We start from the raw sequence: 27,349 nt of genomic DNA, 5'->3' as shown, positions 1-27,349 counted from the left end.
TGCTGTTACATTTTTAGTTTTGGTTTCCAACATTTTAAGGTGAGGTGGAGTCTTTGCACTCTTTCCTCACTGGCCATCTCTCGCTTATCAGTGTCCTGTGAAGCTTAAAATAGTTTTTACTTATCTTACTGCATTTTGTTGCAGAATGATAAGTGCCTCTATGCTCCCCTCCCTCTTCCCCCTCCTGGAATTTAAAGACCTTCGGTGAGACCTTCCACTGCTGTGACCAGGACAGATGAGAGATAGATTTTTTTGAAAGGATAGTTTTCTTCCCTTTGTCTTTCTTTTCCTATCTCTCACACTTCGTAACCAAGGGGTAGGGAGAGTTTCTTCTCTGGGCGTTCAAAAGAGATGGTGCCTTAATTAGAGAGCAAGTTAGCGGTCTCCCTGCTTAAGAAGTAAATTTCCCTGGGAACACATGTGAGGTCGGGCTTGTCAACCTCGGTTTCTGTGGGTACGTTGGATAGCGTTTCTTCCAAGGCTGTCCCTAATTGTGCAGCTGCTAATGAGTTTATGTGGATCGTGACTTTGGGAAGGGCCCCTGTCTCTCTTCTTGCTGTCAGCCTTCTCGGGGAGGGTCTTCACATAGCCTTCACGCTCTGATAGCCTCATGACCCTGCATCTAGGTAAGGTAACAAAACTTAGCAAATTATGGGAGTATGTATGGGAAATGTTCATGTTTTGTTGAGGTTGTGAGAACAGGCTTATTAACATCCTACCTTTCTGAAGAAAGTTTGTTTTTCTGGAGAAAACGAGGCACAGAAAGGAATATTTCATTATTCAATTTTATTGGAAGACAGCACCTGCATTTAAGAGCTTTTTAAAGATATTGCTGAAGGTGTAAACACACACACACACAACTAATATGTATCTGATGCCCCCAAATTCTCAATTGACTAGGTCAATTAATATTTTAATGGAAAATTAATTAAACTGGAAGTTTATTGGAAGAATGAGATCCCCAAACTTATTTCCTGCTGTTCCAGACTGGTCTTTTCATACCAAATTTCATACTGTATAAGGTCTTCTATATCAAGTGGTCAACACTGTCCAGTTACTTAAGCATTCTCACCCTCTTCTACTTTAATGTTTGTTTTCTATGGTTGTCAGGCAATAAATAAGGATGTTTATAAAGCAGACATATTAAAGGCTTAAATGTCAGATCTGTTTACTAATACATTTGAAAATGGAAATGGCTTTTTTGGATAATGTACAGAAAGTAATGTTAAAATAATTCATCATTGAAAGTTAAATCTTTTAGTACCTTTTTTTTTTTCTCCAAGATTTTATTTACTTGAGAGAGTGAGAGAGAGAAAATATAAGAGAGGGGAGGGTCAGAGGAAGAAGCCGGTTGCAAGAAGCAATCCCTGGACCCTGGGATCATGACCTGAGCCGAATGCAGATGCTTAACCCACTGAGCCACCCAGGCGCCATCTTTCAGTACTTTTTAATTTGCATTGGACCCTGATTAGAATATACAGTCTTAGACATATTCAGTATCTTGGTTGGTTTTTCTCTTTGAAAATGGTCCTAACAATGTTACTTTCCATTTGGAAGTGTCTTGTTTTGTGAGCATCTTTTTACTTAATTTTTAATGTATCTATGCCTTCTTTCCAACTTGGTGAAGAAGCATCTGAGGACAGGAGCCTGCCCTCGTTTCCTTTTGGATACCAAAACTTAAGAAATTCTCAAACATGATTTAAGTTCTGAATGGGTTTTTTTTTAATGATTTATTAATTTGAGGACATTTAAATTTTTTACATGAGCAAAGAAACTAATTGAACATTGATGTTGTAAAAGACATCCAACAAGCCAAGCTGGAAAGAATTACCTGATGGTGCTCAGTAAAATGTTAGTGTTGGCGCCTGGGTGGCTCAGTGGGTTAAGCCTCTGCCTTCGGCGCAGGTCATGGTCCCAGGGTCCTGGGATTGAGGCTCGCATGGGGCTCTCTGCCTGGCAGGGAGCCTGCTTCCTCCTCTCTCTGCCTACTTGTGATCTCTGTCAAATAAATAAATAGAATCTTTAAAAACAAAAAACAAAAAACAAAACTTAGTGTTGGGGGTGGATATTTGAGTCTGTTTTGTTCGCTGCTGTTGACCCACCTGTGCCTAGAACAGTTCCTGCCCTGTGGTACGGACTGCCCTGTGGTCTGGACTGAGTGATAATTGTGGAGTGAATGAATATGGTGGGGGGCATTTTGATTTCGTAGTTAGACATGGGGCTCACTAGGCCTCCGTGTTCCTTAACTCTGATTAAGAGCAGGTCACGTTCCCACGACTTATTTTATAACTGAACTTTTGTGCCTCTTTAACCCCCTTACCTGTGTCACCCCCACCCCCCGTTTCCTCCTGGCAGCCAGCAGTTTGTTCTCTGTATTTGAGTCGGTTTCTTTGTTCATTTGTTTTGCTTTTTAGATTCCACATAAGTGAAATCATACAGTTTTTGTCTTTCTTTGTCTTATTTCACTTAACGTAATACCCTCTAGGTCCCCTCATGTTGTTTCAGATGACAAGATTTAATTCTTTTTTATTGCTGAGTAGTATCTGTGTGTGTGTGTGTACACACCACGTCTCCTGTATCCATTCATCTGTCCATAGACGCTTAGATCACGTCCATGTCCTGCCTACTGCAGATCATGCTGCAGGGAACATAGGGTACATATATCTTGTTGAATTAGTGTTTTTTTCTTTGGGTAACGTAGAAGTGGAATTGCTGGATTGTATGGTGCTTCTATTTTTAATTTTTTGAGGAATCTCCGTGATATTTTCCACAGCGGCTACACCAATTTCATTCCCACCAATAGTGCACAAGAGTTCCCTTTTCTCCACATCCTCGCCAACACTTGTTTTTTCTTGTTTTTTCGACGCCAGCCAATATGACAGGTGTGAAGTATTAGCTCGTTGTTACATTTTAGTGAAGGAAAGAAAGAAAGCATGCCACTTGTTTCTAGCCCATTGCCTGTTAAGTGGGGGCATTTAACAGATTTCACAGGGCTATTAGAAAGATTTCAGGCAGTGTTGAATGTAACATTACTTTGATAAGTGTGAAGTGCTATGGGATTATGTGGACACAATCCTACTGTGCAGTTCTTTATTCAGAATGTGAACCAGAACATAAAGGGAATCCTCTTAGTTTGGCTGTTTATACTTTATAGGAAACTAATAGCATTTTTTTTCTTTGGGTTGGTGGGGGGGTTTGTTTTCTATACCTGTAAGTCAACATATCTGTTCGAGTTGGGATCCCAGATTAGAAAGTTTTGAGCATCATTTAAGAACAGTAGAAAGTTTAAAGCAACTTCATTAACTATTTCTTTTTCTTCTGCTGCTTCTTAGATCGATATGTATTCCATTTCTGACATGCTTTTCTCTGGTCTTCATCACTTCCCCCACTTGTTTATTTTTTTAAGATTTATTAGAGAGAGCGAGAGAGAACACGGCATGGGTGTGGGGGGGGATTGGACAGCAGAGAGAGAAGCAGACGCCAGACTTCACTGAGCCAGGGGGCCTGCCTGTCTGGGGGCTCGATCCCAGGACCTCAGGATCACAACCTGAGTTGGAAGCAGATGCTTAACTGACTGAGCCACCCAGGCGCCCTTACCCCCACCCTGTAGACTGTAAATAACAAACACCCATAGAAATTTCATGAGCCTTAACTCACGTGACACCCTAAACTGAAGTAAGGCTAATTGAGAGCCTTTGGTGAGTCCATGCCATGGGGCTGGGATGTTAAATAGCCAAATAATGATTTAAAAAAAAAAAAAAAAAGCTTATCTGAGTAATTTGAAGCACCCAGTATGTGGCTTAGTTAATTTGGGGCCAGTTAATAAAAGCTTATCTTGCCTGAAGATCCTTGAATATCCATAACTATTGAATCAGGACAGGTCACATTTGAGGAGTGTGGGTGTAATTTTCACAAAGAGTGTAGCCCTACACAGTTACTGCCTTGGGTCATGTTTCCTTATGAGCATCTTTCATTTCCTCTGGGATTATATGCTAAGCACATGGAAATAGATACTGCTTCTTAACGGAGTTTTTCTTTTATCTTCCTATGATACTGGTTCCTGTGCTTGCCTTGGTTGTTATGATGTAGCATTCCTCTCTAAACTTAGCCAATGGAAAAGAAAGTTGTCAACTAATCCAGTGCTCTCAAGGTGGTCTTTTCATTTGTTAAAAGCCGCACAGATTGAACTGAAACATTAGGAAGTTATTGAGTGTCTGTCTCCTGGACCCCATCCAGCCTCTCCTTGCCTGGCCTGAGATGCTATCTTCATCAGCTCATGTTTCCAATCTCGAGGTGCTCTGTCAAATTGGGAACACAAAATTAAAACTTACTCTGTGTAGTTCATGTTAGGTAAACTTTGTAAGGGAGTGCCTTTCTAATCGGAAGAATAATCTGGAATCATACCAACATCTGCAGAGATGGGGTCTCTTGACATTTGCTATTTTTTATTATTATTTTTTTAAGATTTTATTTATTTATTTGACAGAGAGGAGCACAAGGAGGCAGAGAGGGAAAGGGAGAAGCAGACTCTCCACTGAGCAGGGAGCCTGATGCGCGGCTCGATTCTAGGACCCTGGGATCATGACCTGAGCTGAAGGCAGAGGCTTAACCACCTGAGCCACCCAGGTGCCCCACTATTTATTATTCTTGTGTGGCAGAAATGGAAGACACATTGTCATGGCTGTGGCCTTTGATGGCATCTTTGCTTTCTCATATGTTCAGAATAGTCCCAAAGCGCGTGCTTCAGTATTGGGAATGATGCTTGGTACAGTAAGTAGCAAATCAATAAGGATTGTGGTCCTATGAAATCTGCGGTTTCTATCCCATTATATCCAGCAACATGGGCATGTGTTTGCCAGACACTCCTGAACAGCCCTCTTCCTTTCCTTTCTTTTGCCGATTACATGTGTTTCTCTGTGTTTTCTCGTTGTTCTGTTTTTATTTTGCATTTCTAGCACAAGGAAGTTATTAAAATAAGCAGTAGCTTATGACCGCGCATATAATGTTTGTTACAGTGACTCTCTATCATCCACACGCTGTTTTCTTACCCTGTTGAAGAACAGATAAAGCAATAGACACTCTCCCACCGTAGTCGATTGCTGCTTTCACAGTGCTCTAGCGATTGACAGTGAAATTTTATTCTGGGAGATGTTCATGCTTGTGTCTTGGGACCTTTACATAAATTGTCCATTTAGGCAAGAATTCGTAGCCTCTCCTTTTCTGCAACACTGGGCCTCGATCCGAGAGACGATTCAGATGCTTCCTCGTGCAGTAAAGGCGCGGCGCTGTGCTAGGGACGAGGGGCTCCGTGGTGAGGCGAGCTCAGGACCTTTCCTCAGAGCCAGCAGTCCAGTATCACGGACTGCGCAGGTAGCCGCTCTTGTTCTTTTTTCTTCTTCCTTTCCTTTCAGACAGGCGTGATGGTGCTGGCGGACCTGAGTCTGAGGGGTTTGATGGCCGGGAGACGCGTTCCCAGGGATGTGTGCGACGTCAGCAAGGGTTAGGCTGTAGGGAGAGTTAATGCGGGTGGTGGGGGTGCGGGAGGGCCACCCAGGCCGGCAGCGCAAAGGTCTGGCGCAGGGGTGAGACTCCTGATCCGGGAGGAGATGGCAGGCCTTTGTGGCAGTGTAGGAGAGACAGGTGAAGGGAGAAGAAGGGAGCCCAGGGATTCTGCACGTAACGGGGGAGGTGTGCGGCGTGTGCAGGGCGCCTAACGGTTTCCCGCTTTAAGACGGCTTGGAAGCCTTTGCGTAGTTTTCAGCAGAGTGACCTGACCCTAAACGGAAAGTGTCAGGGTGTTAAGTGAACTGTTGATTTTCTAGCCTTTCTTAAGTCTGGCAAGATGTGGAGGATGAGATGGTGATTTTAGAAATTCTTAGCCATGTGAGTGAAGTTGGGCTTTTGAGCATGGTTGCGTGTGTGTGTGTGTGTATTTTGTTTGTGTTTTTTTGAGGGAATTCTTTAATTTAGATACACTTGGAAATGTTTTCTTCCATTAATACCCTGTATTTCTTGTGTGACTTCTTGTGAGCAATGGTCATTTAAAATATGGCCACGCTCTTCATGATACTTAATTGACTTTGAAAATACAAAGCTTTGAGGGCGCCTGGGTGGCTCAGCGGTTAAGCCTCTGCCTTTGGATCAGGTCATGATCCCAGGTTCCTGGGATCAAACTAAATCCCCGGTTGGGCTCCCTGCACAGTGGGACAGTGGGGAGCCTGCTTCCCCCTTTCCCACTCCCCTTGCTTGTGTTCCCTTTCTCGCTGTGTTTCTCTCTGTCAAATAAATATATAAAATCTCTAAAAAATATATATATATGTGTGTGTGTGTGTGTGTGTGTGTGTGTGTATATATATATATATAACACTTTGATCTTCTTGATTACTTAAAATACATGGAGCTTTAAACTTTTATATAGTAACAGGTTTCATACATTTGAGTTTTGGAGCTCTTGTCAGCTTTTATTTGTGAATTTAATTTTTTTTTATATTGTAGCTGTAAAATTTTATTTCGAGGAACAGGGTGTGTGTGTGTGTGTGTGAGTGAAATTCAGATACGTCCTCATCATACATGTGTCTGTATTCATATTACACACGTGCGGTTTTTTTTTTGCGCGCGCCTGCGCATGCTCAGTCTGACTGTCCATTTTTATGGCAGTTTTAGATAAGCTAAGTTAGATCAGTAAGAGGATACTCCGCTTTAGGAGTTGCTGGCGTGTGCTAAAAGTGGTGACTGCAAGTAGTTGGATGTTTCCGGAGAAACCAGATACCTATTCTTCAAGAAGACCGAGAGTTCTAAGTGTGGGATCCCTACCCCTGACTGAGAAGCAGAGCTTGAGGGAACTTAAATTTTGATGTCCAGCGGTAGACTGAGCTGGGGGGACTAGTAGATGAACTCATAAAGCATTCCACTCCTGCATAAAGACCGCCCTCCTTTGCACTGTTGGGACCCTCAGTCACTCTGCTGCTGCATGTCGAGGCCTCTCGTGGGAAGTTTGCTTACGGAATAACTCAGGCATTTATGTAGTGTCTGTTGTCCATCTTTTAAGCTGGAGGCCTATCAGGGTAATACCTATACTGGTGCAGAAGTTGTTCGTGCCAGTTACTTATATATACAGATAAGCATAGTCTGTATTCAAAAATAGAGACCAGTGGGCCGAGTCTCATTTGTTTTTTGGGGAAGTTAATAGCATAAACAAAATAAACAGATCAGCAACTTCGTAGGAAATAAGAAGCTAAGGGAATAAAGAGCTCCGTGCACTTAGATTTAAGTGAATACTGCACCTTTAAATAAGAACAGATTACTGGAAAAAAAGCAGCAAATCATTATTTGTAGTCATTTTTAACTTCTTAGCAGTATGGAATTGGAATGGACAGGGCTAAGAACCAAGCTGCTTATCCGTATTTGTCAAAAGAGATCCCCCTCAAAAAGAGAAAATATGAGAGAAGTTAGGGGACATGGAGGGCAGATTCCAAACTTTTAATCTTCAGCAGTTCTGTAAGCAGGAACAGCAGACAGTGAAGAGGAAGGAAGAATAAATAACAGAAGATAATTTCTTTGAGCTCAAAGACAGCTCCCTGGTATGAACTAAGGCAGATGAGAAGAGACCTAAACCCAGACATCCTGGTTGAATTTCCAGGGTTAAAGCCCTACAGATGTTCAAAAAGAAGAGACATTATCTGCAGTGTAATAGACCTCAGGCATTTCATGAGGAATGCTGACTGCTTAGCTGGGAAATGAATACAGTCTCTGTAGTTTTGAGGAAAGGTATTTTTAAACTATGATGTTGTGCCCAGACATATCATAGATTGGGGAGACAAATGGAAGGGGATTTGGGTTTGCAAAGATTTAGAAAATGTACCATCTGTACCCTGTTTCAGTGGCGGAGGAAGTACAAGGACATGAGATCCATGAGTCTGGAAAAGAGTGGCTCTGGAGGTGCCCCAGGAGAGGCCAGGAGCAGGGAGATGAGGAAATGGGTAGGCTCTCAAGGCTTGTGATGTTCTTCGCTCAGTGGTTGGGGGCTGGTGCCAGACAAGTCCTTTCCTTTCCCTGGCCCCTCTGACCATACTCATCTCCCCAGTGAGCGAAGCTTCCGTCAGAACACTGAAATGCCACCTCTGTGTTGCTTAATGGTCACCTTAAAGTTGTCCTGTTCACAGCTGTCCAACAGAATGGGCAACTTGTAGTCCTTGACAGTGTAACAACAGAACTGTGAGATCTGGAGTTGGGAGTGAAAGAGAAGAGGGATTTAGCATGGGCTCAATATCTGACTTTCTCACTGCCACGAATCAGCGGGCAACAAGGTGATACTGATTTATCTGCTGAAAGTCACATAGTAGTTACAGAATTGTCCCCAAGTTCCCAAACAAAACTCCGGGAAAGCGGATCTGGGTGGGAAAGGGAACGAGAGTCCTGTTTTAGACCTTTGTGTATATTCTAATATTCTTCCATGTGCAGGCATTAAATTAATTTTGGGGGGTTGGTGGTGAGGGAGAGGGAGAGAATCTTAGGCTCCATGTAGAGCCCGACACAGGACTCGATCTCATGACCCTGGGATCATGACCTGAGCCGAAATTAAGAGTTGGGTGCTTAACTGACTGAGCCACCCAGGCACCCGGTATGCAGGCATTTTAATAAAATCATGCAGCCATTACTTTTAGGGCCAAGAAAATAGTTTTTTCCTTATCTAAGTTCTTAATGATATATGCTTACTTTCTACTGCTTCTCAAGACTAATGGGTCAGAGGCTTTTTCTCCCATGGGACTATAAGCACATGTATTGTGTCCCTTATTGAAAGAAGAGTATTTTAGCCCAGGAGATACCGAAGAGGAAGGAATATCCAAATTCTGTTTCCATCACTCTTCGTATTCAGGAGCACACAGGGCTTTCTAGTAGCTTGTGGGGCTCGCATTTCCCAACACACTGGACATGGTCAAGGGCAGGGAGGTTCTAACCGGTGGTCTAGTCTATCTTTCTGAAGAGGAAACACACTGTTTTCAGACATGAGGAAATCAAGCCTGTTTCTTGTAGAACTGGACTGTAGCGTCTTCCTCGACTTACCTTGTTACAGCCATATGGAGCTTGGAAGTCACTCTGGCTGGCAGTCATGGCTTGACGGTGGCTGGCGTCCAAATTAGGAGCAGCTGTCTAGAATCCGCATGACAACATCGCGTCATTGGCAGATGATTAGGTCACTCTTCTCCCTTGTTCTTTTCAGGTTAAATTAGGACTTTCACAAAGGTTGACTTTTCACATTTTGTGACTATTTTCACTGTCCTTACGTTAGATTAAAGTCATAGTCATCCAGTCTAAGGAAAAATGGGGTCTCTAAAAGAACATGCCTTTGAAGAGTAATTACTGCTGAAGTCAGTGTGTTTTTAAATCCCCCCGTTAATTGGAGATGGGAAGTCTGGTCATCTGTGCAGTTGCAGGCAGAGCTTGCTCCAGGGATGGGCAACACTGAATTTGGTCCATGTGTGCTTGGAGCTGGCAGCTTTTCTTTCATTTTGACCAGTGATGAAGTAAATACATGTTAGCTGACAGTTCAGAGAAAATTCCCTTTCCAATCCTCATTTTTCAGTTCTCAGACCATTGTCCTGGTTAGAAAACACCCACAGGAGCAGTGGGAAGAGTGTTTGGCAGTCCCAAGACTGGTGAAGGTCTGAGAAGTAGAAAAAGTCCAATGGTTACATGGTGACAACTGGACACTTGAACCAGCATGTCTTACTTTACTACTAAGACCTAGAAAACGTTTGACCCATTAAGATCAAGAATAATTATAAAAGTCAAATCCCACGAGTCCCAAGACTGGTGAAGGTCTGAGAAGTAGAAAAAGTCCAATGGTTACATGGTGACGACTGGACACTTGAACCAGCATGTCTTACTTTACTACTAAGACCTAGAAAACGTTTGACCCATTAAGATCAAGAACAATTATAAAAGTCAAATCCCTATGGAATAAATGCGGTTAAAACTCCTTCATGGTGAAATCTTATAACTCATTCAAGTAGTAAACATTTATAAATGTTTATCTGCCAGTCATTGCACGTATACAATCCCTTAGTTTCTTTTAAATCTCATACATTTTAAAACTTAATTAATTAACTCTAGTATTATTTGTAGGGGTAAATGATCTCTTTTATTGATGTTTCTTTAAGATGGTGTGTATGTCATGTTTTTGTAACTTGTTACATTTTGAATACAACCGCAGGTTTGAATATTGAGTATTACAGTGTTCTGTAATATTTAATATATATTTAAACACATAAAATGTATATTAGCATGTAACACACACCCATTTATGAACATAAGTATGTGTTAACATGTAACAAACACAGGTACACATATGGACATGTAACAAGTATACTAATGGGTACAACTAACTTATCCTGATAGCAATTAGGGAGGGAGGTTTACTAGTTCCGTAGCCTTTCTCCTTACGTGAATATACTGGCAAATGCATAACAGTTGAATCTCCTTTACTTTGTGACTGTCTGGAGAGAGTGCTGAGAACACCTGGTCCGGAGAAGTAGCAGGCCTTCCCAGCCCCCGTGTGCATGTTCATTAGGTCATGGAGAGTGGCGGAAAACTTAATGCTGCTCAAGTTTACCCAATAAAAGTAAGGGATCAGATAAGCTGCCAGCCATATGTTCCTGCCCCAGGGGGTTTGCTCAAGCTGGGGCCAAGTCCGCAGTGCTTACTTAATGTGAAGCACATTAAGAGCCCCTTAAGAAAACTTGTATTTCAGTCTGGGCAGTCACTTTATAAGAGTGAACCAGTAAAATGCTATCTTTACCTATGTTCCCTAATTCCTTTAAGTTTAGCGCAAATATTCGAGCACATCAATGTGCAAGCATTTCTGCAGGCTCTGGCCTCTAGGTATGGACAAACATAAAGTGATCACCTGAGAAGTTTATAACCGAGAGGCTGGTTTGTGAAAATACAGTCTTCTTGCCCTGGTGTTGTGTGGGTTTAGGTCAAAATGCTGTGGTCTAGATAAAACTTCCTGCCAACCTAAGAGAATAACAGGTACTAAAAGATGTGGTGTCCCCCATCCCTTCCCTGATATAAGTCCACACTGTTGCTGGTGTGAGTAGAAGACCACGTATGGGATCCCTCCAGTTTGGCTTAGTACTGAGGCCTGCCCACCTGTTGTGTGAAGAAGGAATACAAGCCGAGGATTGAACGTTTATCTTCCCTTTCTTTCTCGGGCCTTATTTTCCAGGACTCGGTGGTAAAGAACACCATTATTTAAGTGTCAGAGACATTACTCTAGAAGCCTGTGGTTTTGAAGAAACCATATTTCTTAAACTGTGCTATTTGGGACATACGTTTCCTCTGAGATGAGACTTTGGATACATACGCGAGCACTGTTGACCTACCCTGATCAAACTGTGGAATGTTCAAGGTTTAGTACTTTGCCTCTGACTGAGCTGGGGAAAGACGGAGTCTGTGAAATTGTCTAGATAAGAAGGTATGATGTAGAAAGCATGCCCTTCATTTTGAGAGGGCAGGTTAAAATGCCCAAGAATTCAGAGTTAAGGAGCAGAATATTTTTAAACTCTCCTTTCTCCTAGTTAGCTTCTAGAATATTTCCCCTCTGGATTTAGAGTATGGTTTTCCTCCAGCTAGCTGTAACTTTTCCGTAGGCTTCTTTAAAAAAAAAAAAAGCATTATAGTTTGTGAATGCATGCCACAAACTGCAAACTTTTTTCCTGTGCTTGCCACAGCCCTACGTACTATTAAATGTCCCACAAACATGCCTTGTCACATGGGAATTCTGCAAGCACCAAGATGTTACATGACTTGTTCCATAGGAGAGCCAGCATGTGGCAGGGTGAGACTGGAATTCTGGTATCTGGATTCTTGAGCCAATCTCCTTATAATCTTTTGTTGGTCTTTAAGTTATGAAAAATTGCAGTAAAGAAGTACACCGTTGGCTGTCATTGCTATATCCCAACACCTGAAATACCCTTACAATGCAGTTCTAATTCTGTGTGTTCTCCAGAGTGAGTATTATAGAACTGATACGTGTGTTAGCCCAGGGGTTGGCCAACTGTGGCCATATCTGGCCTTCAGCCTGTTCTTGTATGGCCTGTGAGATAAGAATGCTGCTCATGTTTTCAAATACTTGGAAAAAATAAAAATTTATGACCCATAATTTTTATGAAATTCAACTCTCAGTGTATATAAATAAAGTTATATTGGAGCACGGTCACATTCCTTTATGTGTAGTCTTTGACTGCCATATTGCTGAGCTGCAGAAGGAAGTAGTTGCAACGGAGACTGAATGGCCAGCAAAGCCTAAAATGACGACTAGGCTGGCCCTTTACAGGAAACGTTGGCCCGCCCTTGTGTTAGCCTGTTGCTGTGATCTCTGATTTTCACCAGCATTGAATACAGCCATCTAGCCCTTCATTTAACTCCCTTTACCAGGATCTTACCAAAGACCTCTAAAATTCCCCGGTGGCAGATGACCTTGTAGTCAGTAGGGTACAGTAGTCACCCATCTAAACAGAAACACCTTTCAAGTTTTAGACTCATCCCTTGTTACAGATCCCGCTGGGCCATCACTTGGACTTCTCCAGTGGGGGTCAGGCCGTTTCTACTATGCTGGTTCTGTATTCGAGCCTCTGTCTGTGAGCATGTTTATTGCCTTCTAATTTACGGATCAAGGAGGCCATTATTGTGTTCTCTGTGTTCTCACTAGCTCGGCCTCCCAGTTGTGGGGGAGGAAATAACCCTCCGTTCTCCCGAGGCCGTTCACTCCACCTTCGCTCTCTGTCCCATTCCTCCTGATGTCCAGGACCCCGCGTCAGTGCATCCCCTTTTCTGTAGACTATTGTTTTCTCCACTGTTTCTCTTCTGTTCTCATTCTATTAATATGCTGGTCTTTTCCCTTATCCTAAAACTCTCCTCCCTTGAATTTCATGCAAACTACAACCCTGTTTCTTCCTATTTTTATGGCCAGATCTCTCTAGAAGGAGTTATTTTTTTCTTCCTCATCTTCTATCTGCTTGACCTTGTAACACGGATTTTGGGCTTTAGCTCCTCTGTTGAATCTGCTCCCCTCAGTGGCCCAGTTGTCCAGCGAGTTGCTGTTTCTTAGTCTTTATCCTGTGGGACCTCTCTGCAGTAATTCCCATATTAACGGCTCTTTCCAGGTTGCCGTCCCTCATTACCTTTAGTGTTTGGGGGCTCTACTGATCCTTGAACTCCTGAATTCTCTCAGTGACCTTTCTTGGTCTCTGTTACTGAGTCTCCCTTTATCCACTCGTAACTGTTCCTAAGTCCTTTCCTTAATGTACGTTCCCGTGGGTGATTCCATCTCTGCCTGTGGCTTCATCTAACATCTGCTTGTTCTAGTGCCCCAAATTCTTCCTCTCTAGCTTCTTTCCCGAACTCTCAGCTCCTACATCGCTGGCACGTCGGCATGTCCTGTAACTGTCCCAGACGGCTCATCTCTCCTCTCGTGCAGCGTGCGTATCTCACGTTGCCCATCTTAGCGGATGGCTTCAGTGTCTTCAAAACCGTGGTGTTAGCCGTGGCCGCTTCCTTTCTTCCACTCCTTGTATTCATTAGGGTACCGGTGACTCCTCTTCAGCTCAGCTGTGGCTTCGTTAACATGGTTCTCATCGAACGTTCTGCTGATCCGTCCTGCTACCTTGTGATGTCCCACCAGTTCTGCTGTGAAGCCTCCTAACTGGTCTTCCCGTCATTCACTCTCTGTCCGTATCGTCCATCTTCTAAGTGACGATTTATGTCCTCTTCATAAAGTGTGTATCTGACCATGCCTTTCTGCTTCTCAGTCAGAACATGAATTGAATATTAAAGCGCATCCTCTGAGGGCAGTAAGAAGCTGCTGGCCCCAGCTCTCCTCCCTCGAGCCCGTGCCTCAGTCCGAACCACATTCGCCATTCCTTGGCCATGCTTTTTGTCTTTGTCTTGCTTCCCTGGCTTCACATAAAAGTTATTTCTGCCTGGAATGGCATTGTACTCTGCAGGATAAACCCCTCAACCTTCAAGAGCCATGTTGAACATAATGTCTTCTGGTGAAGTCTTTGGACTCCCTCAGAAAGTGAGTCACCATCTTTGCTGTGTGAGCGTACCTCACGGTGCCTTTGTTCCACTTACTCTGTCACGTCACGTGCATATCTGTCTGACTGGCCTGCCTTCTGCACTAGCTGGTCTTCAGAAATTGGAGTTGGGGGGAGGTGAGCAATCATCATATTTTATCCATCTCCGTATCGGCAGCATCTGGTACGTTAGAGCCCCGTGGTGGGGGCCTGCTCAAATGACTAGAGAAATGAATTTTATTTTATTTTATTATTATTATCATTATTTTTTAAAGATTTTATTTATTTATTTGACAGACAGAGATCACAAGTAGGCAGAGAAGCGGACAGAGAGAGTGGGGGGGGGGGAAGCAGGCTCCCTGCTGAGCAGAGAGCCCGATGCGGGGCTCATCCCAGGACCCTGGGATCACGACCGGAGGCGAAGGCAGAGGCAGGCGTTAACCCACTGAGCCACCCAGGCACCCTGAGAAATGAATTTTAAAAAGCCGGTGGTAGCAACGGGGCCAGATTTCTCAGAACAGCTGTGGAACAGGGAGATAACCATGTGCTGTGTGTGTCTTTGGAAGATCTTTGCATCATTGCTGGAGACTGACCTTTCATGTTTTTGGGTTTTGGGTCTTTTAGTATTTGAATGAAGGAATGACTCTGGAGGTGCTCTGTAAATATTGGGTGTCTGCGGCTTTCTGGAGAACTTCATGTTTTTTGTTTTTTTAAATTTTTGGCTCGGGGTAAGTACACAGGGTCTTGCCTGTGAAGATTCCCTTAAGAGTTGGCCAGTCTCTCAAGGAAGATCCTGGGTTAGGCAATGAGGGAGGAGAATATAAATTGGGGTAGCTGAGAGGAGCCACGAGCAAGGAGATACAAACTTATGACTTACTTAGACAGCAGTTCTGTGAATTTTAATACAGCAGATCTGAAATGTGGTTTTAATGAGTTTTCATCAGACTTACTAAGAACTGAAGAAGTAAAACATGTCATATAGGGCTGCTCTAGACTGATTTCTCCACACTTACTGGGATCATTCTGGCCTTCTCGGCGATGACCCTGGATTTCCTGCTTCGCATGAGAGAGAAGAGGATGTGGCGGGTTAGACTGAGCCACCGCCCTACAAGCTGCGGTTCTGCCTTTACCCTCTTCCTCTGAGGGGTGAAAGGGTAGAAGTAGGAAAGGTGAGGGCTTGTTTCCTAGAAAAACCTCCTCCCATATCCTAGTGTGCTCCCGCTGCTGTAACAAAATTCCACAGAGGAGGTGGCTTATAAATGGCAGTGGTTTTATGGCTCGCAGTTCTGGGGGCTGGCCCCTGCGATCCCGAGCTGGTGGGGTCCAGGCTCAGGCTCAGAGGGCCGCCTGCCGGGCCGCGCACTTCTCCTGGTGCCCTCGTGTGTGGAAAGAGCTTGGGAGCTCCGTGGGGCGGCCTCTGTAAGGCACTCGTCCAGTTCACCAGGGTTCAATCCTCTGGACATAAGCTTCTCCCAGAGGCCCCACCTGTAATACCTTCCTCTTTGGGGGTTAGCATGTCACCACGCATTTTGGGGGACACAGACGTTCAGACCACAGGCCCTGATTCGAAAATGCTGCTGCACGGTTAGAAGCCAGCAGAAGAAGTAAGAGCACTGCCCTCCAGGACTGACTGCTTCACCTAACTCGGAGGCTACACCGTTGGAAGTGGGGTTGATAGAAATTCCATGAAACACTCTCTTAGCTGTTGGTGAACAGTTTCTTTGACTGTAAGAAGTGGTAGCGTTTCAAGAGTCTGAGGAAGCTGTGTTGCCTTCTTGCACGGTTTCCTGCCAACTCTTGTTCTCGGCACATCCTTCACCTTAACTGTGCCACGCAGCGTTGCAGGAATGAGCTCGTCATGAGAGCGCGACCCCCATTTGATCTTGATGTGTCAGTGACCCAGCCGTAACGCCTAGCCCTCAGTGACATAAAATCACTTAGCTGGACACCAGAAGCTCACACGAACGTGAACACAAAGCTCAACAACTTAGTAGTTATTAGGAAGTATTAAAAAATTGTGCTCCTATAGGTGTATTTCTTCATGGAGTCTTTAGCTGGGCTGAAAGGTCAAAACTAACTTCTATCTTCAAAGATACTGTGTATATTGAATTATAGTTAACAAGTTTTAAAAGTTGAGCAGAATCATTTAGAGATTAAGGTAGGAATGGTAAAATGGTTTGAAATAAGGAATCTTAGGAAACTCGGCTTCGACTGTTTACTGTATGCCAGACGGTGGTGTGCTAGGCACCAAATGGCTCTCTCTGTAGGGAGAAGAACGTGTGAGGAGGATTGTTCCTGGAAAGTATTCCAGCCCTGCCTTATTGTTGAGCTCGTAGCTTCATGGAGCACCAGTCTTTTGAGGGTTGTCACTGAGCTCATTCGATCAGTTACACCTTTTCCTTTTATATAAATGAAGTCCTATTCTTTCCTAAATTTGATTTTGATTCTATGCAGAAACCTATATATTCAACAAAAATTTGAATATTTACTGTGTTTTCTATGAATTTAGGTAAGATATGGAAGGAATGTCATTGTTGCTGGGCACTTTTTTATTAATAGTTTTCAGAGTAGAGACATAAACTTAGATTCTTTCTTTTTTTTTTAATTTTTTTTTTTTTAAAGATTTTTATTTATTTATCAGAGCGGGTGGGGGGAGAGCGAGCACAGGCAGACAGAATGGCAGGCAGAGGCAGAGGGAGAAGCAGGCTCCCTGCTGAGCAAGGAGCCCGATGTGGGACTTGATCCCAGGACGCTGGGATCATGACCTGAGCCGAAGGCAGCTGCTTAACCAACTGAGCCACCCAGGCGCCCCAACTTAGATTCTTTCTTAAACCTATCCTGTCCTTTGTGAATTTGCTCTATATTATCACTGGACCATTTAGCAAATTAAAGTTTCTTTTGGGGGGTGTATTATACTGAATGATGTACAAAAATAGCTTTACAGATTTGTAATTTATTTTTTTAAGTCTGGCAACTTTAGAGATGTACCAAAAATAATTGACCATTAGACACTATTTTGGCAGAAAGAGGGACCAGTCTGTACATTAGTACTTGATCAGATTTTTTTCAGTAGAAGATGCTTTTTAGAGGAGGGAGGCACGGTAGAAGGTTTTGCTGCCCGAGGGTGTTAGCAAGGAAGCCGGAAACGCTAGAGTGGGCAGCGGGGCCCAGTGGCGGGGAAGGGTCCTGGCGAGATGATCCCATGTGCCTTCCAGATCCTGTGTGCTGTGAAGAGCCACCGCCGTACTTTAATGGAGGAAAGAAATACAGTTTCAGTAGTATCTGACAGACGCAGCTGTGGTTGTGAGTTCAGAGCAGGCTGGCGGGGGGCAGGCTGGCGCGGGCAGTGGTAGTGAGGGGTAGGCTGGTGGGGGCAATGGTGGTAGGGGGCAGGCTGGTGGGAGGCAGTGGTGGCAGCCACAGGCTGGCTGAGTAGACGGGCGTGCATCTGGTGCAGGGTGGCGAGCATCTCCATCCAGAAGCTGCATGCGGAAGAGAGCGTCCCGGGAGGCAGCTCAACTTAAGGTGTTTGGGAATGAAAACCTTCAGTGCGCCCTGGTGTTTGGGCCTAGCTCTGCTCTTCAAGGGTCGGAATAGAACCAAAAATTAGGAGTCCATGCCACCTTCAAGTTTGAAAAGCATTGGAGTTACAGGTAGCACTTTGTAGTTGGAGTATAAGACAACATAACTGCTGTTCAGAACGTTATTAGCGATTTTCTCCTATAACAGCATTGTCTTATTCCATTTTTAGGGTCATCACAACCATCACTGAGCCTCTCAAATAACTTACCATCCTCATATGAAAAGTCCATGAAATTGATCGAAAAAGATAAAATGGCCCTGTAGAAGGTTCTTTTGTTTTATGCTCTAGTGCTTCCTGGGGGCACCTCACTGGCTCCCTCAGTAGAGCAGGTGACTCAATGAGTTCAAGCGCCACATTGGGGTGTAGAGTTTTCCTCAAAAAACAAACAAGCAAACATAAAAATGCGTCCTGTTCTAACTTGTGGTAATCCTCCGCTGCATAGTGAAGCATGACTAGGATGTGATGGCTTCCGCTCCTTTCCCCCCTCTGACTCACCACAGCCTCGGGCACTGTTCGAAAACGCTGTTGTTTTGTTAGCTTGCCCCCAGGGTAATTCTCCTCCTTCTTCTTAAAACCCTCCCTGCCAAGGACAATGTAGAGCATTCTTTCTTGCAATAGATGCTAATTGTGTTCTTAGTGGGATCTTGCTGTCAGAGCCACAATCACTGTGCCATTGTGCCGGGAGGCTGGGGCACAGTAGTCACTGTGCCGAGCAGTGAATGCTGTTTACTCGGGATGCGTTGTCGCCGGCATCTGTGGGTGAGAACACGCAGTTACTGTAATTTGCCTGGCAAGTGATCAAACATCATCTGTTAAGCGAGTTAGCCGTCACAAAGAGCTATTGATTTTCTTTTTTAAATATAGAATTTTAATGAGAAACGTGGAGTCCTAGAGATTGAAGGTGTGAGAGTGGCTACCTCTCGTATTAACCCCCATCTTTCAGGGTATCTGGGGATGAGGTTCACGTATCTTGAAGTTAAGGGACTGGGAATGCTGGCTTCACGGGTCTCCGCTTGTAGTGACATATCGGGGAAGTGAGGTGACTGTGAGTTAGGGACGAGTCTTCTCCGCAGTGGCCCTTTCCAAACACTCACAAGTTCCAAAAGTGGGGTCACTGTGGAGGCAGTTTCTTCGCTTAGCTCGTTCACCTCCAGAGGGAAATGATTTTGTTTTACATAGTTGTTGGAATAGGATGGTACTTAAGGCAAGAACTCTTGCTGAAACAAGAGGAAACGTTTTGCTCTTTTAGATCACCTTGGTGATTGTTTGCAAGGATGTTAAGAATCCCAGTGTGGGAGCCGATGATTTTCTCGGTCCCCACGTCCCACAGTTTCTCTCTCTTCACCCCATCTGCCCATCTGTGAACACTTTTCAGCTGTCTGTGCATCAGCAGTGCTGGCTGAGAGTGGTCTGGGGCCTTCCTGTCACAGCAGTCCCCTGTACACTTGCTTCTCCAGGTTTTGTCCCATTTCCAGCAAATACAAACCCAGTTATTGCTTTAAGTGAAGTTTAACCTCATCTGTATTTTTTAGGTGTTCCCTCCTGTCCTGCTTATTAGTACATGTTGAAATGGTTGCTTTTCAGAAAAACAGATGTTCCTAGCACAGTAATTTGCATCCCTTGAAGGGAGAGTATGTGACGTTTGTTGCTACTTAGGTTTTTACAATTTGAGGTCTTTTTCACGATCACTAGAACTTAGGAATAGCAGGGGCGGCAATTTGGGAGACGGGAAGTAAATTAAATAGGCCAGGTGAAATAATGTAGGAATTAAATCATTTGCCCACTAGAGGTAATATTCCTTTTTGGTCCTTATTTTGAAGTATTGATGTAATAGTATGTACCATCCTATCTTTCATGTTACATAAGTAACACGTGTTCCAGATAACTGGGAAAATATTTTTTATAAAAAAATTAACAGCAAATCACCAGCTGATCTCTTCACCTGCCATCAGAAATAGCTGTCATTAAATTTTATATCCTTCTGTGATTTTTGTATTGTTTTTCCCTAAGTCTTGTTTTGGACTCATGGCAGCCATTCAGAAAGGCAGTCGTCCTGTTAGGTTTGTCCTGTAAGCCAAGAGCAGGTTCCTATAAAAAAATTTTGACCGACATTTTCTGATGCTAAATGGGTTGGGAATTAATTTTAGGAACAAAAAGATATAGGACATATGTAGTTAATATTAACATTCCCCACAGTTTCTAATTTTGACATTTTTAAGACACTGACCTTTTATATATACTATAAAACACTTAAATCCTTGTGCAGAAATACAGAGTAGAAAATAAACATTTCCAATGTAGAAATTCAAAACAAGTTTTCATTATTACACAGGTATATTGGCTTTAATCAAGCTGATTACTAATTCTTAAATGAAAGTATCCATAGGAATTCACAAATGGCCTATACTTACATATTCCTGCCTTAACAAATGGAAGTCATTTAAGATATCTTTATGAAAAGTTGCTTTGTCTTTTCTTTTTTTTTTTTTTTAACCTCTTTCCTTTCTCCCTCTGACAAATCAGCATCTGCTTCCGGATAGCTAACTGCTGCTGTTTATTTTCTGCTTCTGTGACAGCGAGCCGATGGCGGAATCCCTTCTCTTCAAAGGTCTCACTGGCTTTTCCTTACAGTCCTGTTGCAAGACTCAGCCCTTATAGCAATGGCATTAATACTCCCAGCTTCTCTAAAACCTCAAATAAAGCAATACTAACACCCGAAAGAACAGGTAATCTTTCAACTTCTTGACTAGCTGCTTGCCTTGTCAGTCCTTAAGAACAGCATAAATATCCTCTTCCCTGGACAGTGGAGGGCGATCTTGTGCTGGACAGTGTGTGCTGCACACTTTGGGTACAGAGAGGAGCCCAGCAATCTGTGTTTTAGCACCAGTAACGTGCTCTCCATTGTGTGTCGTAGGCAGTTTTCCCTTGTTAGCAAAGACGTACGTGTCTGGTGACGTTTCTGAATGCCTAACGTGCTTTTAACATTCAGTGTTGTACACAAGTTAGGTATTTTGTTAGGATTCAGGAAGATAAGGCTTTTGTGTCTTTGGTTTTTTTAATTTTATTTTTCTGATTACTTTTTTTTTTTTTTTTTTTAAATGAAGCCAGGGCTATGCAGAAAAAACAGCCACAATACCTTTTTGTGAGATGACGTTCTCTTCCTTTCCCTGTGTCCGCACCGGTGTGATTCCATTCCTACAGCTTTTCTCCCTTTGGGTCCTCTTCTTCCTTCATTCTCTTACCCAACTTGTTGCTTTTTTTTACTTTTGTGGGTGACTACAAGTCTCCTGTGACTGCTGTGCTCCCTCCTTTATTAAGGTTTTGTGTATGCTTCTGTGTATATATGCGGGTCTTTTCTGTGTGATATTTGTATTCAGAGCATGGCTTGTACCTGTTTGAGAAAAATTTATTTGATTATAATTTAAAAATCAGTTACTACTGGAGATAAGCATATCTGATTATTAATTGAAAGCGAACATGGATATGTATTATATAATGCCTTTAGATCTCTACTTCTGTAATGGGGTGCGGATTTCAGCATTGGTGACAGATGTTTATTTTCTAATTTTAACTCAGTCTACCCTCTTAACAGTTTTTTCTTGGTGTATAGTACAGAGTGATTTTTTTTTTAACTGTGAACATTGAATTTGTAAAAACAAATTGTTTATGTGAATTATGGACATGTGAAAGATATGCATATTGTCTCCCTGTTAAATAGTGATAGGTTGGTCATTTTGGGGTGACAGGAAACTAGAGAAAAAGTTGCTGACTTGATACAGGACATGTCAAGCATGATGTAGACACCCGTTCTCCAGGCTAAATAATAAACCTGTTTGCTTTGGATTTTAGGTCACAGCTCCAGGGGCTCCCCTCTCAGCCCCCAGTCCTCTATAGACAGTGAGCTGAGTACTTCGGAATTGGAAGATGATTCTATCTCCATGGGATATAAGTTACAGGATCTCACGGACGTTCAGATCATGGCTCGTCTCCAAGAAGAAAGTACGTTCTTTTTAAATTAGAAAACTTCTTGAACTAGAGGCTTCTGCTTGGAATGTAAGGAGGCAGGGAGGCTCAGGCATTTCTCCCCAGGCAATGGGTAAACATTAGATGCTTTTTCTCATACCAGCCCACCTTGGACGTGGGCCAGTTAGTGCTGCTCAGGCTCTCATGGGCATTGGAAGGTGTTAGGATATACACATGTATTATATATAAAGACATCAATCAGAACGCATTTGATATAAAGACATTGTGGTGTAGCTGCTATGGAAACTGTTTCTTAAAAAACCGAACACGCAATTTCTATAGGCCCCAGCAAATTGTAGTCCTGGGCACGTATCCCAGAACAGCAGAAATTTGTGTTTGCACAAATAGCTGTACATGTTTGCGGTGCTTCATTTGTAATAGCCCCGAACTGGTGTGACCCCAGATGCCCTCTGGGCAGTGCATGATTCATGAAGCTGCGGCGCCCCATACCCTGGAGTGGCCCCGCACACTCCGCCGCAGGAAGGGGCAGACTGCTGGTGCCGGCGGCATCTTGGATGAGGCTCTGAGGAATGTTGCTGAGCGAAAAAGGATGACTTCAGACTGCATGATTCCATTTCTGTAACATTTTAGAATGAGAAGATTTTAAAAATGGAGGACAGATTAGTGGTTGATGGCATTTACAGACAGGATGTGGGATCTTGGGGGAGGTGGATGCGGTGAAAGGGCAGCACGAGGGATATTTGTGTTTTGCGAGTTTTTGGAGCTGTTCGATATTTTGACCCTGGTGGTAGCTATTTGATCCTACAGGTGATAAAATGCAGAGGACTTAGTCCTTCCATGTACTGAGTAAAATTGGGAATATCTAAAAAAAAAAAAAAAAAAAGTTGGGTTTATATCACAATATCCCAGGTGTCGTATTATTCTGGTAATTTTGCAGAATGTGACTATTGGGGGAAGCTGGGCAGACTGCACAAGCAGTCTCTGTGTTCTTTGAACTGCATGTAAGGGTATAGTTATCTTAATATAAGCTCAATTAAAATGCATTAATAAACTTCTCAGGATAAATAATGATTGAAGAGAAGATAATTAGAAATTAGAAATGGGACAGTTTATCAGTGGTTCTGCAGTAAAGTTAACCTGTCATCTAGGAGTGAACTATGGCAGGGGTATTTATTATAAAGGCATCAAGAGGCACAGTGAGCTGTTGAGCACTGGATGGGGCTTGGTGTGTTCTGGAGTTATCTTTTCAGGTCAGCATAAAGTAGAAACAGCCAACTATCGTTTCACTGAAGCATGACCATTTCCTGCTTTCAGAATTAGTCAAGGCTATTATGAGATACAGTGTAATGATTACGGAGAGTTTCAGAAGATACACTTTGAGGGGCAAAGAGACGGTTTTATGTTACTATTCCATAGTAGTAAGATAACAATGACTTATTCTGAAAACATATGGCTAAACGATTAATGTCACTTCCTGCTTTTAAGAAATTGTGGTATTGGTAATAAGGTGAATAATTAGAAACTTCCATTTTGACTATTTTTAGATGGTTGTCATTTGGGATGACCCAAAACTATTGAAGTGTCAGTATGCTTTGAAAAAGATAGTATTAGTAATAAGTAGGACAGAGAAGCGACCTTGTAAGAAAATATTTTGTAGCTTGGGTTTTGAACTTTGCTTTGACTTTGGAAAGCTGGGGCTAGGGACAGGAGGAGTTCCTCCCCGGTAGGAGATGTGATTATTTTTATTATCTAACCCATAACATACTATTCATAATGATGATGCGTAGCTTTTCCTAAGTATCTCTCCAGATTTCAGAAGGGATCATTTGGGGAAATTGACAGACACTGACTGATGAACTGTGGCAGTATATCTAGTCTTCTCTGGAATTGGGGCGGTCTTTTTGCAGAACAGAACAGTATAATATTGGACACCTGTTTGGTGGGTTATTGTGTCTGTTTTCTTGGGATTTAATAAACCATGAGCAGGATAATGGCTCTTAATTTGAGTTGTTTACCTGGCACACGTTTTCTTCTGATACTTCATTGCCACTTAATTTTTGCTAGGTTGAACAGTCTCCATAGGTAATACTGTTTCTTGTTGTCCCAGGTCTCAGGCAAGATTACGCTTCCACCTCAGCATCTGTGTCCAGACATAGCTCCAGTGTGTCACTGAGTTCAGGAAAAAAAGGGACGTGTAGCGATCAAGAATATGACCGCTTCAGTCTGGAGGATGAGGAAGAATTTGATCATTTGCCACCACCGCAGCCTCGTCTTCCAAGATGTTCGTCTTTCCAAAGAGGCATTCCCCACTCACAGACTTTCTCCAGCATTCGGGAGTGTAGGAGGAGCCCCAGTTCCCAGTATTTTCCTTCAAATAATTACCAGCAGCAACAGTATTACTCACCTCAAGCCCAAGCTCCAGATCAGCAACCAAATCGGACCAGTGGAGGTAGGTTATATGTGCCCTTTGGACTTTAATGTGCTTTGAGCTTTATGTGTAGTAGGAAATGGCTTTTAGGTCAATGTAAATAATTAGTAAATGTTTCCCAAACTTACGAAGTAAGTCTTTAGGACCTTATTGGTTTGGTCTAAGTTAAAATCTAAAACTGACCAGCGTCTGATGACGTGTCCCAGATTTACAGATTTAGGGCTTCAAAAAAACACTGTGATGTGGCCACCACAGAATGGGTCATGCGTGGGGGGCATCTTTGTGCGGTGGCTCATTCAGGGCAGGATGGGCAGGGGGTGCTGGTGGAGTTCACAGGGGAGTCCCGTGGAGGCCTCCACGCCGAGCCGTGGCTCCTTCTGTATCCCACCAGCTGAGTGTCCGGCCTGTTCCCAGCACGGAGTGAGGAACGGGAAACGTACCCAGTGATGCTCATGTGCGTCCGGATTAAGACAAGTCTGGATGTGTCTCTCCCTCGGACGTCTGGAAGTGGGGTCTGTGTAGCAGGAGGGGTAAGGAGGCTGATGCTTGGCTTGCTAACGCAAGTTGGTCTGCCCCAGTGTCACGTGGCGGTCAGAGCACGTGTCCTCTCCTGTACGTTTTCCTTTCTCCCACTTTGCCATTTGTTTTCCAGGACTTACAGTCCTTGACCTTCAACAAACTGTAGGGAGAACAGTCAGGTCCTCTTCTAAGCCTGGTATGCTTTTACAGTAATGACCAGCCAGACTTCATCCACAGATCCCATACAACATGGAGAAATAAACCAGATATATAATTATAATTATAGCTTCTAATCATTATATAGCGCCATTTCTGGGCCCAGGAGTGATTAAACCGCTTACTTCAAAGTACTGCAAGGCCCAATACAGATCGTATTTGTGATTACCCGTTACCATTTTTTTTAGTTTTCACCTTTTCTTCTTCTGTATTTTTACCTTTCATGCTAACTGAAAGATCATTTGAAAATATTGAACATTTAGTCATAATTTCACTTTGAGAACCTTTAGATTCCAGATTTAAAAGAAAAATCGGCAGCTATGTCATGTCATAGTAACTCAACTTACTCAACCTCATAATATCAGAAAAAGCAATATGTTTGATGTGCTTAATCAAAGTCAGCCTCATTTTAAAAGAATTGTTGCTCTAAAGGTTGTCAGGTATCCTCGAACAGCCCAGCCATCCTGCAGATGCCAGCTCCGCGTCTTGATCAGTGTTGCCAGCGGATCGTTGTCTTACCTTAGAAAAGTGGCTTTACCTTACACCAAACACCACGGTGAAAAAGATTAGGTTTCCTTGGAACTGTGCTATGATGGTTCCTGTTAGGAAAGCAGAGACCTATCACCGCTTAGTGTCCTGACTGTGGTAGTTTTAGTTTTCCTTAAAGCTCTGGTCTCCACATACAAAGGAAAATGGACTACAGAGGCAATCGTCTGGACTGGACTTGTGCCACCTAGCGGTGAGAGCACAGGCTCACGAGTCCAGTCCCATCCTTAAAGGTTTCTCAGGTCTGTGAACTTGGATTTCTTTGGCTATAAATGGGCCAGATATTACCTCTTCTTAAAAAACTTAGGTATAATTTTGCATCAAACCACCTGGTGCGTATTCTTCCAACCTAAGGAAGAAACAAAATAATTACTCTTATTTTGGAGTATATGTACTGAAGAAAAGGAAAAAGGTTGTCTCCCACCCACTTTTCAAAGAAAATAGGACTCACTGGGGCGCCTGGGTGGCTCAGTAAGTTAAGGGTCCAACTTTTGATTTCAGCTCAGGTCGTTATCTCAGATCAGGAGACTGAGCCCCGCATTGTGCTCTGTGCTGGGTGTGGAGCCAGCTTGGAATTCTCTCCCGCCCCCTCTGTCCTTCCTCCGCGCACGTGTGTGTGTGTGTGTGTGTGTGTGTGTGTGTGAGAGAGAGAGAGAGAGAGAGAGAGAGAGTGAGAGAGAGAGAGAGAGAGAGAGACTCAGCTGAGCCTTCATCTGTTACCACAGAATATCATTTGAGCAAAAGTGTGAAATATGAATGATTACTTGGAAACTATCAAATATTTTTCTAAATCACCAAAATAGTATGGATAGGAGAGAATGATTGTTCAATCATTGATTCATTTAAAAATAATTAAAAAGAAACCAGAAATGCATGTTTATATTTATTGCTTCCATAGCTCCTACACTACCTAGATTCAGAAGGGGGGGCTCTTAAAAAGTTACCAGAGTATTTATAGGGGTAAAGAATTAAAAGGAGCATATTTGGAATCATTTGCCAGATGTGAAAAATGACTAAATCTTGTAGGATCTTTACTCAATGTAAAGGGAGTTGATTGGGCAGGGATTGTCGGTGGCGTGATGTAAGCACTGTTGGCTCGAGGCCCTCCCTTGCACCCTTGTATTGATTGGGAGGCCAGATCGGATTGGTGGGTAACTGAGTATCTCCCTTCCCAAGGATTCTTTAATCTGTTTTCCTAGAGGGGTAAGTCCTGGTGCCACTTCATTATGAGAAAACTCATTCAAATTCTTGCCTTGGTCTATTCCTCCAGCTTCCTGCTGCGTTCTCAGTACTTGAGGGTAAATTGCTGATTTCTTGTGAAGATAGAAATAGAGTGTTATTTTTGATTCCTTGAATATTAAAGTATATATGATCATTAACATGTTCCAAATTGTTTGACAGGAAAGGGTACTTCATTTCGATGGTCCCTGACACAGCTTGGAGGTCACAGCTAAACTCCCGGAGGAGTCATGTTCTAAATATTTACATTTGGTAGCCTTTATTTTTAAGAGCGTATTTCACGTTTAAAGCTTTGTGAAGCTGACTTGATGCTCACATGAATAAAGATTGGTTTTGAAAGCCAGATGCGTCTGGATGAACAGATTAGAAACCTAACCACCACATCTAATGCGTGAACCTTGATTGATCATGGTTTAGGGGAAGAAGTTTAAGAAAGACTTTCTTAATGTTTGGAAAATTATGTGTATGGATTATTAAAAACTGTTGTTATTTTGTTTATATTCATGACAGTATTGTGATTCTACAGAATTTTCTTAGGCGCTTCCTAAGATTTCAAAGTACCTGAGTATAAATTTCAAAGAAAAGAATTGCAGTTAAGGAATGTCATAGTTAGGGACTAACTTATTAAAGTTCAGAATATTAGGAAGAAAATGAATCCCGTGTGCTTCATGGAAGTCAAGGCATCATATTAAAATTGAGGGAGAGGGTCACAGGTCAAGATGTCTGCAGCTCTTTTGTGGTTTAACAACCACAAAC

General features: G+C 43.0%; 1 protein-coding gene across 3 annotated transcripts in view; it reads left to right on the top strand.

The window, feature by feature from the left end:
• Nucleotides 1-27,349, top strand: part of SLAIN1 (SLAIN motif family member 1) — a 59,165-nt gene that overhangs the window by 21,488 nt on the left and 10,328 nt on the right. For 2 of the 3 annotated variants that reach the window (XM_045070882.1, XM_004754418.3), the window contains exons 3-5: nt 20,238-20,387; nt 21,511-21,660; nt 23,753-24,094. In XM_045070882.1, coding sequence (XP_044926817.1) covers nt 20,238-20,387; nt 21,511-21,660; nt 23,753-24,094 — 642 coding nt within the window. The remainder of the gene's footprint in view (nt 1-20,237; nt 20,388-21,510; nt 21,661-23,752; nt 24,095-27,349) is intronic. The other variant, XM_045070881.1, reaches the window with a different exon arrangement.

The sequence above is a fragment of the Mustela putorius genome, unplaced genomic scaffold (genome assembly GCF_011764305.1).
Source record: "Mustela putorius furo isolate JIRA1106 unplaced genomic scaffold, ASM1176430v1.1 tig00003974_pilon_pilon_pilon, whole genome shotgun sequence".
Classification (NCBI taxonomy): Eukaryota; Metazoa; Chordata; class Mammalia; order Carnivora; family Mustelidae; genus Mustela; species Mustela putorius.
The sequence above is the reverse complement of the archived record's forward strand: the minus strand, read 5'-3'. Positions and strand labels throughout refer to the sequence as shown.